The sequence below is a fragment of the Salmo trutta genome, chromosome 8 (genome assembly GCF_901001165.1).
Source record: "Salmo trutta chromosome 8, fSalTru1.1, whole genome shotgun sequence".
Lineage (NCBI taxonomy): Eukaryota > Metazoa > Chordata > Actinopteri > Salmoniformes > Salmonidae > Salmo > Salmo trutta.
The window spans coordinates 31,345,316-31,365,894 of NC_042964.1; the positions used below are offsets into that span (position 1 = coordinate 31,345,316).

Below are 20,579 nucleotides of genomic sequence, written 5' to 3' on the forward strand. Positions count from 1 at the left end.
GCAAAGCACTATCCTTTAATTGATATAAGAACTTGTCTTGCTGCCACAAAAAGCTTTTTTTGTGCATAAAAAAAATGAATGTATGTATGTATCTCTTTATTTAATTACATAACTTCAAAGTTGCAACCAAGGACAAAAATACAAAGCAAACAACTTAAGTAATTTAACTCTCTGGCCTGTTAGAGAACATTACCCCATATACTAGTTTTGGGTACACCTATGGACAAAACACCACTTTTACTGAATAAGAATTTCATTGAGAAAATTAACATAACTTCTCAAAGATAGCATCAGTTTCCCTCCCCCATGTAACTATGTGTGTATTCCCTTATTGTAAAATGAAGAAAAAAAATTCCAGAGAACCAAATTGCCCCTGAAGTCAATACATTTAAAACAAAAATTGCTCATGGGGTCACAGTGTTGAACATACAGACAAACAGATCAGGGGGGACAGACTGAGCTGATCAGAGAGAAAGCAGGCAGCGATGAGCCAGATGCTCACAGGTCTACTACTTTCCTCTGGAGCCCAATCTCTGTGTGTGTGTGTGTTCTTCTAATTACCACTAGAACCCATTTTGTGTGTGTACATGTGTGTGTTGGGTCTGCCTGAACACGTGTGTAAATCGGGAGCTCAACTCCAGATCAGTTCCTGGTGAAGAGGAGGGGCTCAGGTCCTTGCTGGGGCTTGGTGTTCTGAAGAGACTGGAACACCCTGCTCTTCTCCTCACCTCCTTCTGCTCTCCTTTCTTTCATCTCATCCCCCGTCTCAGGCCTTGATCTCAGGAGCAGCAGGAGTGCAGTATATTGTGTCAGAGTTCTCGGACACCAGCTCCTCTGTTGAGGAAAATAACACTCAATGACATTTGCATGGTTGATTCCATTTAGGTTTTAAGCGTCTTAACGAAGTCAGTACCCCTTCCGATAAGATACGGTGCATTCGGAAAGTATTCAAACCCATTGACTTTTTCCACATTTTGTTACGTGCAGGGGTGGGCAATTCCAGTCCTCGAGGGCCTGATTGGTGTCACAATTTTGCCCCAGCTAACAAACCTGACTCAAATAATCACCTAATCATGATCTTCAGTTTAGAATGCAATTTGATTATTCAGCAGTGTTTGCTAGGGATGGAGAAAAAGTGTGACCTCAATCAGGCCTTTGAGGACTGGAGTTTCCCACCACTGCTTACAGCCTTATTCTAAAATGTATTAAATATTTTTTTCCCCCTCAATACACCACAATGACAAATCAAAACAGGTCTTTAGAAAATGTAAAAAAAACAACAAAAAAACAATTTTTTTTTTATATATATATATATATATATATATATATATATATATATATGGTTTTTCAGTTGTTACTTTTACCCCTTTTTCTCCCCAATTTAGTGGTATCCAATTGGTAGTTATAGTCTTGTGTCATTGCTGCAACTCCCGTACGGACTCGGGAGAGGCGAAGGTCGAGAGCCATGCGTCCTCCGAAACACAACCCAACCAAGCCACACTGCTTCTTGACACAATGCCCACTTAACCCGGAAGCCAGCCGCACATATGTGTAAGAGGACCTGGCGACCATGTCAGCGTGCACTGCGCCCAACCCGCCACAGGAGTAGCTAGTGCACGATGGGACAAGGACATGCCTGCCGGCCAAACCCTCCACTAACCCGGACGATGCTGGGCCAATTATGCGCCGCCCCATTGGTTTCCCGGTTGCGGCCAGCTGCGACAGAGCCTGGACTCGAACCAAGAATCTCTCGTGGCACAGCTAGCGCTGCGATGCAGTGCCTAAGATCACTGCGCCACTCAGGAGGCAGAAATACCTTATTTACATACGTATTCAGACCCTTTGCTATGAGACTCGAAATTGAGCTGCATCCTGTTTCCATTGATCATCCTTGAGCTGTTTCTACAACTTGGAAACCACCTGTGGTAAATTCAAGTGATTGGAAATGATTTGGAAAGGCACACACACACCTGTCTATATAAGATCCCATAGTTGAAAGTGCATTTCAGAGCAAAAACCAAGAAATGAGGTCGAAGGATTGTCTGTAGAGCTCCAAGACAGGATTGTGTCGAGGCACATATCTGGGGAAGGGTACCGAAACATTTCTGCAGCATTGAAGGTCCCCAAGAACACAGTGGCCTCCATTATTCTTAAACGGAAGAAGTTTGGAACCACCAAGACTCTTCCTAGAACTGGCTGCCCAGCCAAATCGAGCAATCGGGGGAGAAGGCCCTTGGTCAGGGATGTTACCAAGAACCCGATGGTCACTCTGGCAGAGGTCCTCTGTGGAGATGAGAGAACCTTCCAGAAGGACAACCATCTCTGCAGCACTCCACCAATCAGCCCTTTATGGTAGTGGCCAGACGGAAGCCACTCCTCAGTAAAAGGCACATGACAGCCCACTTGGAGTTGGTCAAAAGGCACCTAAAGGACTCTCAGAACATGAGAAACAAGATTCTCTGGACTGATGAAACCAAGATTGAACTCTTTGGCCTGAACGCCAAGCGTCACATCTGGAGGAAACCAGGCACCGGTCATCACCTTGCCAATACCATGCCATATTGCTTACCCAGTCATTTCAGATAAAGCTCCTAGGAACCCCTATTAATTATTTGGAATTAAGCATGAAAACTTACCAGGAAGGACACACTTCCACAGGCCATAGGTTTTGCCGACCGCAGTCTGCCACAGCCGGAGCGTACCATCCTCAGAGCCACTGGCATACAGCTCCCCGTCTGGACTGAACCGCACGCAGTGGACTGGCCCAAAGTGGCCCTTGTATGACTCTACAGGAGGAGCGGAAAGAGAGCCACAGCAGTGTTAAACATGACCCTAACCATGTCCACACACAGGTTATAAAGCCATACAGGTGAGGGAGCCACTCATGTCCAACAGTATGCGGTCGATGTCAGTGAGTTGGTTAGGATTGAGTGAGCATTCTCTTATATACAGTGCATTCGGAAAGTATTCAGACCCCTTGACCTTTTCCACATTTTGTTACAGCCTCATTCTAAAATGGATGATATATTTTTTCTCTCAATCCACACACACACACACACACACACACACACACACACACACACACACACACACACACACACAATACCCCATAATGTCAAAGCAAAAACTGTTTTTTAGAACATTTAGCAAATTTATTTAAAAAAACAAATACTTTTTTTATTTAAGTATTCAGACCCTTTGCTATGAGACTTGAAATTGAACTCAGGTACATCCTGTTTCCATTGATCATCCATGAGATGTTTATACAACTTGATTGGAGTCCACCTGTGGGAAATTCAATTGATTGGACATGATTTGGAAAGATACACACCTGTTTATATAAGATCCCACAGTTGACAGTGCATGTCGAAGCAAAAACCAAGCCATGATGTTGAGGGAATTATCCATAGATTCTGCAGTATTGAAGGTCCCAAAGAATACAGTGGCGTCCATCATTCTTAAATGGAAGAAGTTTGGAACCACCAAGACTCTTCATAGAGCTGGCCGCCCGACCAAACTGAGCAATCGGGGGAGAAGGGCCTTGGTCAGGGATGTGACCAAGAACCCGATGGTCACTCTGACAGAGCTCCAGAGGTCCACTGTGGAGATGGGAGAAACTTCCAGAAGGACAACCATATCTGCAACAGAACACCAATCAGCCCTTTATGGTAGAGTGGCCAGACGGAAGCCACTCCTCAGCAAAAAGGCACCTAAAGGACTATCAGACCATGAGAAACAAGATTCTCTAGTCTGATGAAGCCAAGATTGAACTCTTTGGCCTGAATGCCAAGAATCACGTCTGGAGAAAACTTGGCACCACCACTACGGTGAAGCATGGTGGTGGCAGCATCATGCTATGGGGATGTTTCTCAGCGGCAGGGACTGGGAGACAAGTCAGGATCGAGGGAATGTTGAACAGAGCAAAGTACAGAGAGATCCTTGAACAAAAAACCTGCTCCAGAGTACTCAGGATCTCAGACTGAGCCGAAGGTTCACCTTACAACAGGACAACAACCCTAAGCACACAGCCAATACAATGCAGGAGTGGCTTTGGGACAAGTCTCTGAATGTCCTTGAGTGGCTCAGCCAGAGCCCGGACTTGAACCCGATCGAACATCTCTGGAGAGATCTGAAAATAGCTGTGCAGCAACGCTCCCCATCCAACCTGACAGAGCTTGAGAGGATCTGCAGAGAAGAATGGGAGAAACTCCCCAAATACAGGTGTGCCAAGCATGTAGCGTCATACCCAAGAAGACTCGAGGCTGTAATCACTGCCAAAGGTGCTTCCACAAAGTATTGAGTAAAGGGTATACTTATGTAAATGTATTATTTGCATATTTTATTTTTATACATTTGTGAAAAAATCTAAAACCTGTTTTTGCTTTGTCATTATGGGGTATGGTGTGTAGATTGATGAGGGGAAAAAACAATTTCATCTATTTTAGAATAAGGCTGTAACGTTACAAAATATGGGAAAAGTCAAGGGGTCTGAATACTTTCCAAATGCACTGTAAATTGGTGGGATTTTATTAGAATTTTTTTGTAGTTTAAGCTGCTGCTTACCCAACTCCTCCTTGGTGCCGTAGTCAAATTTGTAGAGCTTGAAGTCATCTCCCCCGGCAACAAAGAAGTCCTTATCTGGATGCAGCGAGGCAGAGTGAATGGAGGCAGGGGCATCCACAGTCTTGATCATGTCAAGGCTAGGGAGAAACACAAGTCAGTAAGGAAACACACACAGCTTTAGCACTAGCAATTACAATCAAATATGAGAGAAATCAAACTATAATGGATGTCATATACTGTATGCTATGACTGCCCCTGAGGAGTAGGTAGAAGTAGTCCCTAACCTATGATACAGGGTCAGATATTTTATCAGTCCCCTAATGGTTTAGGCTAGGTTTGGGAAAATCTTATCCTAGATGTGTGGTTAGTGACAACGTCTACCTCGATCTATGTCTGAGGGCAATGCCTGGGTTTTGTGTATTGTACCTGAGGGCATTGTAGAACGCGATGGTCTTTCCATATGTGATGACCAAAACTTCTCCGTCAGGGATGTACTCCATGCTGCTGACTGACATGTCGAAGGAGAGCTGCTTCACAACCTCAGTGGAATTCCTGTCCCACAGTCTACATAAGGGAATATAGAGCATATATAGAAATACATATTTTAGATCAATAGATACAGTACTTTATTGATTGAAAAGTCATCAAGAAATGACAGCAAAAATCTGAGTGATGGCCAGACTTATGACCATAGTATGTTTATGACTTTTCAATGTTGATAAATCACACACTGCCCTCCTGTGTTCATAGTGGGCAGAGACTTTTTGCCGCAAGGGAAAATGACTGCAAATGCTTCCAAATGTTCCCGATAGTATATAAGGTGTGTGGTCATCCTATCAGCCTTTTGGCATCATGATAATATCCATGACAAATGTAGAACCAGGTAGATCAAAGAGCACTGACCGTACGGTTTTGTCATCAGCGGCAGAGAGGATCTGTGTGTCGTTCTTACACCACAGGGCTTTCTTTATGGCAGACGTGTGCCCTGTAATCTCTTGCGGTTCTGAGGAAAACAAAACACAATACATATCTAAACACAACCAAACGTTGACACAAACAATTAAACGAGGGCTTGCATTGGTACAAACCTGCTTCCGGTTTGTTGAGGTCGTAGATGCGAATGATCTTATCATTCCCTCCTGTTAACAAACAACTGCTATCCTGTCAGAGAGAAATGGAAGGGGGAAGAAGTTGACTGAAATATCCAATATATGAAAGTCCCATAAGAAAGTCCCCAGAACAAAAAAGATATGCGAGGCATGTAAACAGGTTTACACTGTCATGACGGAGAATTTAAGTCCTCAATCTCATACATTTGACATGTACAGTAAAACCCATATCAATTCCAAGTAACTGTAGTACCTGAGTAAAATTGACTGACTTGACAATGTGCTTGTGTGCCAGCGTGAGGACCTCATCTCCAGTCACGGCATCCCACACCTTCCTGAAGAGCAAAGAGATAGTCATCATCAGTATAAAAAGGGAAAGGGTGATACCTAGTCAGTTGTACAACAATGCATTCAACTGAAATGTGTCTTCTGAATCAAGAGAGGTGCGGGGGGCTGCCTTAACATCCATGTCATTGGCGACCAGTGAACAGTTGGTTAACTGCCTTGCTCAGGGGCAGAGCATCAGATTATTTTTTGCCTTGTCAGCTCGGGGATTCAATCCAGCAACCTTTCAGTTACTGACCCAACGCTCCTACCCACCAGGCTACATCAGCCAAGAAAAATAATACAGTAGCCTAATTACCACTTGCCAGACATTCTTTGGCTTTCACCAACTCTGTTGTTGAAATGACAAAGGAGTTGGCTAAAGCAGACAGACTAGCACCCAGGCTAGGGGAGTAATAAGCTAATGTCAGAAATCTTGGAGATCTCTCATTGAACAATCTGAATAATTGAAGACTTTCCACTCATTCTGTTCTGAAGTACAGTAAAGGGTTATAGCCTGGTTCTATACTGTATGTGCCGTAGCCAACTCTTATAGAGCCCGCCAGCTTGTAGTCCTAAAAATCAGAAATTAGTTGGCATTTTCTACCTATGGTTCGTTCACCATTCCTATGGGGGAAATTAATTGGGAAAATAATGGTGTTTTGGGATATACGTCGAAAATAAGGTCTGAGTTTAACACAGGCTTAAGAGATCTTATATGTTTTGTTCTATGAGATAATATCAGTCAGTTAACATGACCTTTATGAATTATGAAGCCTATGTGCTCAAAATAAGTCAGTTGCCAACAAGTCACTCACTATCAGAGATATGGAACGACAACATTAGTTGCAAAATTAGGCTATACTAGTCTGAAAAAAGCCAGTTAGCTTTGTAAGCTACCAGCTCAAACAAAAACACAAGAATGGTATATTGTTTTGCTCCAGGCTGCAACCACATCTCTTCAGCGGGAAGGTGCTTGTTTTACTGGTTCCAGAACGATGTCGTCCAGAATTGACTTTGGGTCCGTCTGACAAGGTAAGCTAAGCCTGTTCGCTAGACATCAAAGGCATGGGCTCCCGAGTAGCGCAGCGGTCTAAGGCACTACATCTTTGTGCTAGAGGCGTCACTATAGACCCTGGTTTGATTCCAGGCTGTATCACAACCGGCCGTGATTGTGAGTCCCATAAGGCGGCGCACAATTGGCCCAGCGTCTTCCGGGTTAGGGTTTGGCTGGGGTAGGCCGTCATTGTAAATAAGAATTTGTCCTTAACTGACTTGCCTAGTGAAATAAAGGTTAAATAAATAGTAGTTTTTAAAAATCTTTTACATTACATATTGTTAGCTTTTTACTTGTTTTGATTACGTAAATAGTTAATAATTATCTCATAGAACAAAATGCATAAGATCTCCTAAGCCCTTGTTTAAGACAGGCCTTATTTTCGGTGTTAATCCCCCTAAAAACATTCATTTCCCCATAGGCGTTAGCCAACGAGCCATGGCAAAGTTAGCCTCCATTATAGCCCTCAAACTCTAGTCAGAATTCTGCCTTCTCCCTACAGTTTTCAACCATAAGCGGCGCACAAGACTGGCGAGTTAATCTTACACACAGGTTTTCGGAGAATGCTAGATAGCCAATTAGTATAGGTGGTCGCTGCTCGTCTTCCATCGGTTTCGCATAAGCAAGTGCTGTAACATGGAGATATGGCCGTGTGGCAACACTAACCCTATCAAGGTGTATCAATTTAACCTTTTGTATTTTGAAAATTATTTGTCGCTGATATGAAAGGTCCTTATTCTTCCAAAACCGTACTGCAAGTAACACGTGTCAATGTTCAGATTGAGAATGCTGCTCTTAACAAAACGCCTTCGTCCAATGACTCTTATGTGTAATGAAACGGAGAGTCATGATCAAGGAATAGCCTCCATTAGTGGCTACAAAAAGACACATTTACCATTGCTCTCTATATTGTTGTCATAACATGGTCATGGCCAGGCTATGTTGTAGGCCTAAATACATACGCAGTGAAATCTGCAGCAGCAGTGGCTGCCTTGGTGGCTTCATTATTCAGAGTGGCCCCCCAGACAGCACCCTTGTGACCCAGGAACGTTCCGATCCAGTCCCCTGTGTCTCCCTGGCGCAACATGGGTTTGCCATCTACAAGAAGGAACAATCATAAGTGGTTAGTACATTCACAAGTGGTTAGACAACTACAGTACCTCCAACTGTAGCACATACATAAGTGAAAAAGTCTATGATGATCATTTCCTAAATACATTATTAAATTCCCCTCTCTATTCTGACTCCCACCTGAGAAAAAGGGGTAATATAACTTTGTTAACCTCTACTTTACATTCAATATTTTCTAAACAATGATCTATGGTTATCTACTAAAACAAGGACCGTATCTAGAAAATATATCTTACCTTTGCAGGCACTGATGAGAAAATACCCGTATGGGGTGATGCCACTGAAGGCTAGATCCACCACAGGTCTTGTGTGGCCAGAGCAGGTGAGTGGTGTCTGTCTCATTGCCATGCTCACCTTTGTTTCAGACTGACGAGCTAGTAAACAATACAAAATACTAAATAAAATCGCCAAAAGTATGGAGCTAGTTAGTGAATATAAATGCCAGCTTGCAACTGGCTAGCTAATGTATGGAATGAGATTGCTAAAATTCTGGCTGGTGCTGAATAGCCTAACGTTAGCTTCCAATGGTACCAAAGTTAGCTTGACAAACATTAGCTAGCCAACGATTCTAGATAATTTCAAGATAACGCAACCACCGTTAACTAGATGTTATGAAAAAAAAGAGAAGGAATTAAGCGAAGATATTGATGTTTCTGTGAAGGCAAAGGGCTTCTCTCCCAGCTAGGAAATAGCGCGCTAATAGCTACAATATTGCAACTAACTAGCAACGTGCAGTTAGCGACCTTAGGTATTTAAAAAACATTGTAAATATAGAAACACTTCCGGTATCATGAAAGCTGAAGTCTTTTCTAAATAAAAGTCCCAGATCTAAATGAATGGTCAAGACTCAAAATCATTGGCGGTACAATGAAATAATCTATCATCAAGACTCTTATTTTAATGTGCTACATTGAATATTATAATATTGTACAATTTACAGAACTTTTGGAGGGGACCTGTGGAAATCTAGAGCATCAGGCGTGTGAGGGTACAATTTGTGCAAAGAAAGCTCTTAGAGCTTTATGGTGTTGAAAATAACATGTAGGCTTGCCTTAGATGGTTTTGTCACACACAGATTGTACATGAAACAGAGGTAGAAAGAGGGCTCTGGATGAAGGCCACCAGGGTTCTGGTCTAAAAGCACACTTTCCACCAGTGGTGGAAAAAATACCCAATTGTTAAACTTGAATAAAAGTAAAGATACAGTTGATGTCGGAAGTTTACATACACCTTAGCCAAATACATTTAAACTCAGTTTTTCACAATTCCTGACATTTAATCCTAGTAAAAATTCCCTGTTTTAGGTCAGTTAGGATCACCACTTTATTTTAATGTGAAATGTCAGAATAATAGTAGAGAGAATGATTTATTTCAGCTTTTATTTCTTTCATCACATTACCAGGGGGTCAGAAGTTTACATACACTCAATTAGTATTTGGTAGCATTGCCTTTAAATTGTTTAACTTGGGTCAAACGTTTCGGGTAGCCTTCCACAAGCTTCCTACAATAAGTTGGGTGAATTTTGTCCCATTCCTCCTGACAGAGCTGGTGTAACTGAGTCAGGTTTGTAGGCCTCCTTGCTCGCACACACTTTTTCAGTTCTGCCCACAAATTTTCTATGGGATTGAGGTCAGGGCTTTGTGATGGCCACTCCAATACCTTGGCTTTGTTGTCCTTAAGCCATTTTGCCACAACTTTGGAAGTATGCTTGGGGTCATTGTCCATTTGGAAGACCCATTTTCGACCAAGCTTTAACTTCCTGACTGATGTCTTGAGATGTTGCTTCAATATATCCACATCATTTTCCTTCCTCATGATGCCATCTATTTTGTAAAGTGCACCAGTCCCTCCTGCAGCAAAGCACCCCAACAACATGATGCTGCCACCCCCGTGCTTCACGGTTGGATGGTGTTCTTCGGCTTGCAAGCCTCCCCCTTTTTCCTCCAAACATAATGGTGGTCATTATGGCCAAACAGTTCTATTTTTGTTTAATCAGACCAGAGGACATTTCTCGAAAAGTACGATCTTTTTCCCCATGTGCAGTTGCAAACCGTAATCTGGCTTGTTTATGTCAGTTTTGGAGCAGTGGCTTCTTCCTTGCTGAGCGGCCTTTCAGGTTATGTTGATATAGGACTTGTTTTACTGTGGATATAAATACTTTTGTACCTGTTTCCTCCAGCATCTTCACAAGATCATTTGCTGTTGTTCTGGGATTGATTTGCACTTTTCACACCAAAGTACGTTCATCTCTAGGAGACAGAACGCGTCTCCTTCCTAAGTGGTGTGACGGCTGCGTGTTCCCATGGTGTTTATACTTGCGTACTATTGTTTGTTAAGATGAATGTGCTACCTTCAGGCATTTGGAAATTGCTCCCAAGGATGAACCAGACTTGTGGAGGTCTACAATCTCTTTTTCTGAGGTCTTGTCTGATTTCTTTTGATTTTCCCATGATGTCAAGCAAAGAGGCACTGAGTTTGAAGGTAGACCTTGAAATACATCCACAGGTACACCTCCAATTGACTCAAATTATGTAAATTAGCCTATCAGAAGCTTCTAAAGCCATGACATAATTTTCTGGAATTGTCCAAGCTGTTTAAAGGCACAGTCAACTTAGCGTATGTAAACTTCTGACCCACTGGAATTGTGATACAGGGAATTATAAGTGAAATAATCTGTCTGTAAACAATTGTTGGAAAAATTACTTGTGACATGCACAAAGTAGATGTCCTCCTAACCGACTTGCCAAAACTATAGTTTGTTAACAAGAAATTTGTGGAGTGGTTGAAAAACAAGTTTTAATTACTCCAAGCTAAGTGTATGTAAACTTCCGACTTCAACTGTACCTTAATAGAAAATGATTCAAGTCACCCAGTAAAATAATACTTGAGTAAAAGTTCAAGTATTTGGTTTTAAATATACTTAAGTATCAAAAGTAAAAGCAAAAATATAAATAATTTCTAATTCCTTATATTAAGCAAACCAGACAGCATCATGTTCTTGTTTTTTAAATTTACAGATAGCCAGGGGCATGCTCCAACACTCAGACATAATTTACAATCTAAGCATGTGTTTAGTGAGTCCGTCAGATCAGAGGCAGTAGGGATGACCAGGGATGTTCCCTTGATAAGTGTGTGACCCTTTTCTTCTCCTGCTAAGCATTAAAAATGTAACCAGTACTTTTGGGTGTCAGGGTAAATGTATGGAGTAAAAAGTACATACTTTTCTTTAGGAATGTAGTGAAGTAAAAGTAAAAGTTGTCAAAAATATAAATCGTAAAGTACAGATACCCTAAAAAACTACTTAAGTAGTGCTTTCAAGTATTTTTACTCAAGTACTTTACACCACCGCTTTCCACTGTACCCAGAGGACAAATAAAATAAAATTTAATTTGTCACATGCTTCGTTAACAACAGGTGTAGACTAACAGTGAAACGCTTACTTACGGGTCCTTTTCTAACAATGCAGTGTTAAAGATTATTAAAAAAAAATAGAAATAGTGACACGAGGAATAAATACACAGTGAATAATGAGTACAAATAACATGGGAATGTACAGGGAGTACCAGTACCGAGTCGATGAGCAAGGTTACAAGTTAATTGAGGTAGCTATGTACATAGAGGTAGAAGTAAGGTGACTAGGTAACAGGATAGATAAGACAGTGGCCGCAGCATATGTGGTGAGTGTGAAAATGTGTGAGTGTGTGTGTGTTGGGGTGTCAGTGTAAGTATGTGTCAGTGTTTGGGTAGTCCAGTGTGTACAAGAGAGTTAGTGCAAAAAGGGTCAGTGCAGGCAGTCCGGGTAGCCATTTGATTAGCTATTTAGCGGTCTTGTTTAGAAGTCTTATGGCTTGGGGGTATAAGCTGTTTATGGTCCTGTTGTTTTCAGACTTGGTGCACTGGTGCCGCTTGCCATGTGGTGGTAGAGAGAACATAGGGCTTTGGCAATTTTTTGGGCCTTCATCTGACATCACCTGTTATAGAGGTCCAGGATTGCATGGAACTTGGTCCCAGTGATGTACTGGGCTGTACTCATCACCCTCTGTAGAGTTTTGCAGTTGGGTGCCTTGCAGTTGCCGTAACAAGCAGTGATGCAGCCAGTCACGATGCTCTCAATTGTGCAGCTGTAGGACCTTTGGAGGATCTGAGGGCGCATGTCAAATCTTTTCAGCCTCCTGAGGGGAAGAGGCGCTGTCGTGCCCTCTTCACAACTGTGTGGGTGTGTGTGGACCATATTCATTCCTTAGTGATGTGGACACCGAAGAACATTAAGCTCTCGACCCTCTCCACTGTAGCTCCTAAGAATGTGGATGGGGGCATGCTTGCCCCTCCATTTCCTGTAGTTCCCGATCAGCCTCTTTGTCTTGCTGGCGTTGAGGACACTTTCGGTATTGCAGTTTAACTATAGTCCGGCCCAGGAAGACAATTCCCAGAGACATGGAGAAGTCAAATTTGAAAATTCTTAATAAGACACTTTAATCCTCACCTTTGTGCACAAAACACCCATTGAATTATTCAAATAAATGTCGCAGATGCTGATTTATTTTTTTATCCCTCACAGCCAAAGCTATTAAGGGGATAATTCACCCAAATTACAAAATATCATATTGGGTTTCCTTCCCTGTAACCAGTCTATGGACAAAGTATGACATGCTTTCCCATTAAAGTCATGAGACCGATATTATAATTGTTTGTGCATCATGTTCAAATCATCTAGTGACTGTTGAGCTTCACAATACATTTTGGATGTTTTGGATGATTTGGACATGATGCGTAAAAAAATGCTAATATTGGTCCCATGACTTGGACGGGATTTGTGCCACAAATGCAAAAACGTTAGCATGTGGAAACGGTGCCAGGGAAACTAACATACCGAGAACATACTTGCGAACATCTAAATTACGTTTAGACTTTTTCTCCTTAAAAGGTTTGAGGCCCCCTCATGTCAAGCTTTGTTGTTAAAGGGATGCTTCAGGATTGCGCTAGCGCTAGTTAGCAACTTCCTTCAAACTGCGCTCAGTTAAAGGGCGTTACCATTACTCATTACCAAAATCCCCTAGTATTTCTCGAAGGAAAAAACTGTTCACTGCTGGTCGTCGATGCTCGATTCAAATAACACGTGACAAAGTGGATGATTTTAATGCATAGGACACTCAAGGACATTCAGAGACTTGTCCCAAAGGTTGTCTTGGCTGTGTACTTAGGGTCATTGTACTGTTGGAAGGTGAACCTTTGCCCCAGTCTGAGGTCCTGAGTGCTCTGGAGCAGGTTTTCATCAAGGATCTCTCTGTACTTTGCTCCGTTCATCTTTCCCTTGATCCTGACTAGTCTCCTGCCACCACCATGCTTTACCTTACGGATGGTGCTAGGTTTCCTCCAGGCATGACGCTTGGCATTCAGGCCAAAGAGTTCAATCTTGGTTTCATCAGACCAGAGAATATTGTTTTTCATGGTCTGAAAGTCCTTTAGGTGTCATTTGGCAAACTCCAAGTGGGCTGTCATGTGCCTTTTACTGAGGAGTCGCTTCCGTCTGGCCACTCTACAATAAAGAGCTGATTGATGGAGTGCTGCAGAGATGGTTGTCCTTCTAGAAGGTTCTCCCATCTCCACAGAGGAACTCTGGAGCTCTTTCAGAGTGACCACCAGGTTCTTGGTCACCTCCCTGAGCAAGGCCCTTCTCCCACGATTGCTCAGTTTGGCCGGGTGGCCTTGTTCTTGGGGACATTCAACGCTGCAGACATTTTTTTGGCACCCTTCCCCAGATCTGTGCCTCGACACAATGCTGTCTCGGTGCTCTACAGACAATTCCTTCGGCCTCATGTCTTGGTTATTGCTCTGACATGCACTGTCAACTGTGGGACCTTATATACACAGGTGTGTGCCTTTCCAAATCATGTCCAATCAATTGAATTTAACACAGGTGGACTCCAATCAAGTTGTAGAACCATCTCAAGGATGATTAATAGAAACAGGATGAACCTGAGCTCAATAAACGTGATTATTAGCCAGCAGTGTGATTGTCTACAAGGCTGAAGAAAGATGCAGTACTATAAGAAAGATACATGTAGGCTATTTTAGTCTTCATTTTCAATGTGTTGGCTGAATTTCCCTTAGCAACACACTAACACATTTCAAAGGAAAAACTTACATCTCAACTTCCAGACTTGTCTCAGTGCTGTTGTGCTGTTTGTTGCTGCTTGGCTAGCTGCCAAATTGTTTTTACTTTTATTAGATTTTACCAACGTCTTTTCCTTGCTCTACTTTTTTCATTCAAGTAAACTCAGCAAAAAAAGAAACGTCCTCTCACTGTCAACTGTGTTTATTTTCAGCAAACTTAACATGTGTAAATATTTGTATTAACATAACTAGATTCCACAACTGAGACATAAACTGAACAAGTTCCACAGACATGTGACTAACAGAAATGGAATAATGTGTTCCTGAACAAAGGGGGGGGGGGGGGGGGGGGGTTCAAAATCAAAAGTAACAGACAGTATCTGGTGTGGCCACCAGCTGCATTAAGTACTACAATGCATCTCCTCCTCATGGACTGCACCAGATTTGCCAGTTCTTGCTGTGAGATGTTACCCCACTCTTCCACCAAGGCACCTGCAAGTTCCCGGACATTTCTGGGGGGAATGGCCCTAGCCCTCACCCTCCGATCCAACAGGTTCCAGCCATGCTCAATGGGATTGAGATCCGGGCTCTTCGCTAGCCATGGCAGAACACTGACATTCCTGTCTTGCAGGAAATCATGCACAGAACGAGCAGTATGGCTTGTGGCATTGTCATGCTGGAGGGTCATGTCAGGATGAGCCTGCAGGAAGAGTACCACATGAGGGAGGAGGATGTCTTCCCTGTAACGCACAGCATTGAGATTGCCTGCAATGGCAACCAGCTCAGTCCGATAATGCTGTGACACACCGCCCCAGACCATAACGGACCCTCCACCTCCACATCGATCCCACTCCAGAGTACAGGCATTGGTGTAACGCTCATTCCTTCGACGTTAAACACGAATCCGACCATCACCCCTGGTAAGACCCCGACTTGTCAGCGAAGAGCACTTTTTGTCAGTCCTGTCTGGTCCAGCGACGGTGTGGGTTTGTGCCCATAGGCGACGTTGTTACCGGTGATGTCTGGTGTAGAGGTCGACCGATTAATCGGAATGGCCGATTTAATTAGGGCCGATTTCATAACAATCGGTAATTGGTATTTTTGGACACCGATTTGGCGATTTAAAAAAATATATATATATATTTTTATTTTTATTTTATTTAACTAGGCAAGTCAGTTAAGAACACATTCTTATTTTCAATGACGGCCTAGGAACAGTGGGTTTACTGCCTTGTTCAGGGGCAGAACGACAGATTTTTACCTTGTCAGCTCGGGGATTCGTTTTTGCAACCTTCCGGTTACAAATCCAACGCTCTAACCACCTGCCTTACATTGCACTCCACGAGGAGCCTGCGTGGCAGGCTGACTACCTGTTATGCGAGGGCAGCAAGAAGCCAAGGTAAGTTGCTAGATAACATTAAACTTATCTTATAAAAAACATTCAATCTTAACATAATCACTAGTTAACTATACATGGTTGATGATATTACTAGTTTATCTAGCGTGTCCTGCGTTGCATATAATCGATGCGGTGCCTGTTAATTTCTCATTGAATCACAGCCTACTCCGACAAACGGGTGATGATTTAACAAGCGCATTTGCGAAAAAAGCACTGTCGTTGCACCAATGTACCTAACCACAAACATCAATGCCTTTCTTTAAAATCAATACACAAGTATATATTTTTAAACCTGCATATTTAGTTAATATTGCCTGCTAACATGAATTTCTTATAACTAGGGAAATTGTGTCCCTTCTCTTGCATTCCGTGCAAGTAGTCAGGGTATATGCAGCAGTTTGGGCCGCCTGGCTCATTGTGAACTGTGTGAAGTCCATTTATTCCTAACAAAGGCCGTAATTAATTTGCCAGAATTGTACATAATTATAACATAACATTGAAGGTTGTACAATGTAACAGCAATATTTAGACTTAGGGATGCCATCCGTTAGATAAAATACGGAACGGTTCTGTATTTCACTGAAAGAATAAACATTTTGTTTTCGAAATGATAGTTTCCGGATTCGACCATTTTAATGACCAAAGGCTCGCATTTCTGTGTGTTATTGTGTTATAATTAAGTCTATGATTTGATAGAGCAGTCTGACTGAGCGATGGTAGGCACCAGCAGGCTCGTAAGCATTCATTCAAACAGCACTTTCGTGCGTTTGCCAGCAGCTCTTCGCAATGCTTCAAGCATTGTGCTGTTTATGACTTCAAGCCTATCAACTCCCGAGATTAGGCTGGTGTAACCGATGTGAAATGGCTAGCTAGTTAGTGGGGTGTGCGCTAATAGCGTTCGAAACGTCACTCGCTCTGAGACTTGGAGTAGTTGTTCCCCTTGCTCTGCATGGGTAACACTGCTTCAAGGGTGGCTGTTGTCGATGTGTTCCTGGTTCGAGCCCAGGTAGGAGCGAGGAGAGGGACGGAAGCTATACTGTTACACTGGCAATACTAAAGTGCCTATAAGAACATCCAATAGTCAAAGGTATATGAAACACAAATCGTATAGAGAGAAATAGTCCTATAATTCCTATAATAACTACAACCTAAAACTTCTTACCTGGGAATATTGAAGACTCATGTTAAAAGGAACCACCAGCTTTCATATGTTCTCATGTTCTGAGCAAGGAACTTAAATGTTAGCTTTTTTACATGGCACATATTGCACTTTTACTTAATTCTCCAACACTTTGTTTTTGCATTATTTAAACCAAATTGAACATGTTTCATTATTTATTTGAGGTTACATTGATTTTATTGATGTATTATATTAAGTTAAAATAAGTGTTTATTCAGTATTGTTGTAATTGTCATTATTACAAATAAAAAATTAAAAAATTGTCAGATTAATCGGTATCGGCGTTGAAAAATCATAAACGGTCGACCTCTAGTCTGGTGAGGACCTGCTTTACAACAGGCCTACAAGCCCTCAGTCCAGCCTCTCTCAGCCTATTGCAGACAGTCTGAGCACTGATAGAGGGATTGTGTATTCCTGGTTATAATTCGGGCAGTTGTTGCCATCCTGTACCTGTCCCGCATCCTGTACCTGTCCCGTGATGTTCAGATCTACCGATCCTGTGTAGGTGTTGTTACACGTGGTCTGCCACTGCGAGGACGATCAGCTGTCCGCCCTGTCTCCCTGTAGCGCTGTCTTAGGTGTCTCACAGTACGGACATTGCAATTTATTGCCCTGGCCACATCTGCAATCCTCATGCTTCCATGCAGCATGCCTAAGGCACGTTCGCGCAGATGAGGAGGGACCCTGGGCATCTTTCTTTTGTTGTTTTTCAGAGTCAGTAGAAAGGCCTATTTAGTGTCCTAAGTTTTCATAATTGTGACCTTAATTGCCTACCGTCTGTAAGCTGTTAGTGTCTTAATGACCGTTCCACAGGTGCATGTTCATTAATTGTTTATGGTTCATTGAACAAGCATGGGAAACAGTGTTTAAACCCTTTACAATGAAGATCTGTGAAGTTATTTGTTTTTTTACGAATTATCTTTGAAAGACAGGGTCCTGAAAAAGAGTAGTTTCTTTTTTTGCTGAGTTTAGTAACATTAACACTATGCCATCTAATTGCAGCCGCTGTACTCCTAATATACAGGAGAACTATCGCCTTATGGTGAGGATAGCTGTGTTGCAAGCACAGCTTCAGATGAAATCGTTAGGTAAGGGCAATTTTAAGTGTAGGAAAGGATGAAACAGCGTCTGTGCCACCAGTAAGTACAGATAGTAGTATAAATGCCCCCTCGCACAGTCCCCGCAGCCGGACAATGTTCTCAAGGCTTATGGAAAGAAATGCTGTCGGCATACTCAACCTTGTCGCTCATTCAGCCGACAGAAACTTTCAACCGGTTCTCCCCATTAAGCAATGAGTCGGCCAAAGGCCAAGCCTTCTCAGGTCTCTCCTCCACCTGTTACAGAGTTTGAGCCGCCGAAGCCTCCCACCATTAGCTCTGACAAATTGAAAACCCTAGTCATTGGCGACTCCATTACCCACAGTATGACACATAAAAATAATCATACAGCGATCATACACTGTTTACCAGGGGGCAGGGCTACCGACAAAAAGGCTAATCTGACGATGGTGCTGGCTAAGGCTAGAACTGGCAAGTGTAGAGATATTGTTATCCACGTCGGCACCAAGAAGTTAGAATGAAACAGTCAGAGGTCACCAAACGCAACATAGCTTCAACGTGTAAATCAGCTAGAAAGATGTGTCGGCATTGAGTAATTGTCTCTGGCCCCATCCTCAGTTAGGGGGAGTGATGAGCTCTACAGCAGTCTCACAACTCAATCGCTGGTTGAAAACTGTTTTCTGCCCCTCCCAAAAGATAGAATTTGTAGATAATTGGCCCTCTTTCTGGGACTCACCCACAAACAGGACCAAGTCTGGCCTGCTGAGGAGTGACGGACTCCATCCTAGCTGGAGGGGTGGTCTCATCTTATCTACGAACATAGACAGGGTTCTAACTCCTCTAGCTCCACAATGAGATAGGATAGGGTGCAGGCCAGGCAGCAGGCTTTTAGCCAGCCTGCCAGTTTAGTGGAGTCTGCCACTAGCACAGTCAGTGTAGTCAGCTCAGCTATCCCCATTGAGACAATGTCTGTGCCTTGATCTAGGTTGAGCAAAATAAAACAGGGCGGTATTCACCTTAGCAATCTCACTGGAATAAAGGCCTCCTCCATTCCTGTCATTATTAAAAGAGATTGTAATATCTCAAAATAGGGTTACTTAATGTTAGATCCCTCACTTCCAAGGCAGTCATAGTCAATTAACTAATCACTGATCATAATCTTGATGTGATTGGCCTGACTGGAACATGGCTCAAGCCTGATGAATTTACTGTGTTAAATGAGGCTAAGAACAATCCCAAATGTATATTTGATACTGTTGCAAAGCTAACTAAAAAGCAGCATTCAACAAGAGAGGATATCTTTCACTTCAGCAGTGATAAATTCATGAACTTCTTCAATGAAAAGATCATGATCATTAGAAAGCAAATGATGGACTCCACTTTGAATCTGCATATCTCTCCAAAGCTCAATTGTCCTGAGTCTGCACAGAACTGCCAGGACCTAGGATAAATGGAGACATTCAAGTTTTTTTAAATTCTGTATCTCTTGACACATTCATGAAAATAGTCATGGCCTCTAAACCGTCAAGCTGCATACTGGACCCTATTCCAACTAAACTACTGAAAGAGCTACTTCCTGTGCTTGGCCCTCCCATGTTGAACATAATAAATGGCTCCTTATCCACCGGATGTGTACCAAACACCCTAAAAGTGGCAGTAATAAAGCCTCTCTTGAAAAAGCCAAACCTTGACCCAGAAAATATAAAAAACTATTGGCATATATCGAATCTCCCATTCCTCTCAAAAATTTTAGAAAAACAATGTATATGAAACACTTCAGTCTGGTTTTAGACCTCATCATAGCACTGAGACTGCACCTGTGAAGGTGGTAAATGACCTTTTAATGACTCCTCGTGCTCCTAGACCTTAGTGCTGCTTTTGATACCATCGATCACCACATTCTTTTGGAGAGATTGGAAACCCAAATTGGTCTACACGGACAAGTTCTGGCCTGGTTTAGATCTTATCTTTTAGAAAGATATCAGTTTGTCTCTGTGGAGGGTTTGTCCTCTAACAAATCAACTGTAAATTTCGGTGTTCCTCAAGGCTCTGTTTTAGGACCACATGGTGAAGCCCCAAAATTGTCTAGCCTGGAAGCCTGTGTTTCAGACATAAGGAAGTGGATGGCAGAAAATATTTTACTTTTAAACTCGGACAAAACAGAGATGCTAGTTTCTAGGTCCCAAGAAACAAAGAGATCTGCTGTTGACTCTGACAATTAATCTTGATGGTTGTCCAGTCTCAAATAAAACTGAAGGTCCTCAGGACCTCGGCGTTGCTCTGGACCCTGATCTCTCTTTGGACAAACATATCAAGAATATTTCAAGGACAGCTTTTTTCTGTCTTCGTAACATTGCAAAAATCTGAAACTTTTTGTCCAAAAATGATGCAAAAATGCTTTTGCTTTTGTCACTTCTAGATTAGTCTACTGCAATGCTCTACTCTCCGGCTACCCGGATAATGCACTAAATAAACTTCAGTTAGTGCTTAACTTGGCTGCTCGATTCCTGACTAGAACCAAAAAATTGGATCATATTACTCCAGTGCTAGCCTCTCTACATTGGCTTCCTGTTATGACCAGGGCTGATTTCAAGGTTTTACTGCTAACCTACAAAGCATTACATGGACTTGCTCCTACGTATCT

At 42.5% G+C, this 20,579-nt stretch overlaps 1 protein-coding gene across 1 annotated transcript; it reads right to left on the reverse strand.

The window, feature by feature from the left end:
- Positions 1-75: 75 nt before the first annotated feature.
- On the reverse strand, positions 76-8,931 carry LOC115198666 (serine-threonine kinase receptor-associated protein). The gene is made up of 9 exons (XM_029760804.1): positions 8,421-8,931; positions 8,016-8,151; positions 5,926-6,007; positions 5,652-5,724; positions 5,467-5,566; positions 4,990-5,127; positions 4,564-4,700; positions 2,637-2,786; positions 76-834 (listed from the first exon to the last, which is right to left on the reverse strand). The coding sequence occupies exons 1-9, from the start codon at positions 8,530-8,532 to the stop codon at positions 767-769; spliced, it is 996 nt and encodes a 331-aa protein (XP_029616664.1). The 5' UTR covers positions 8,533-8,931; the 3' UTR covers positions 76-766.
- Between the last annotated feature and the right edge of the window lie 11,648 nt (positions 8,932-20,579).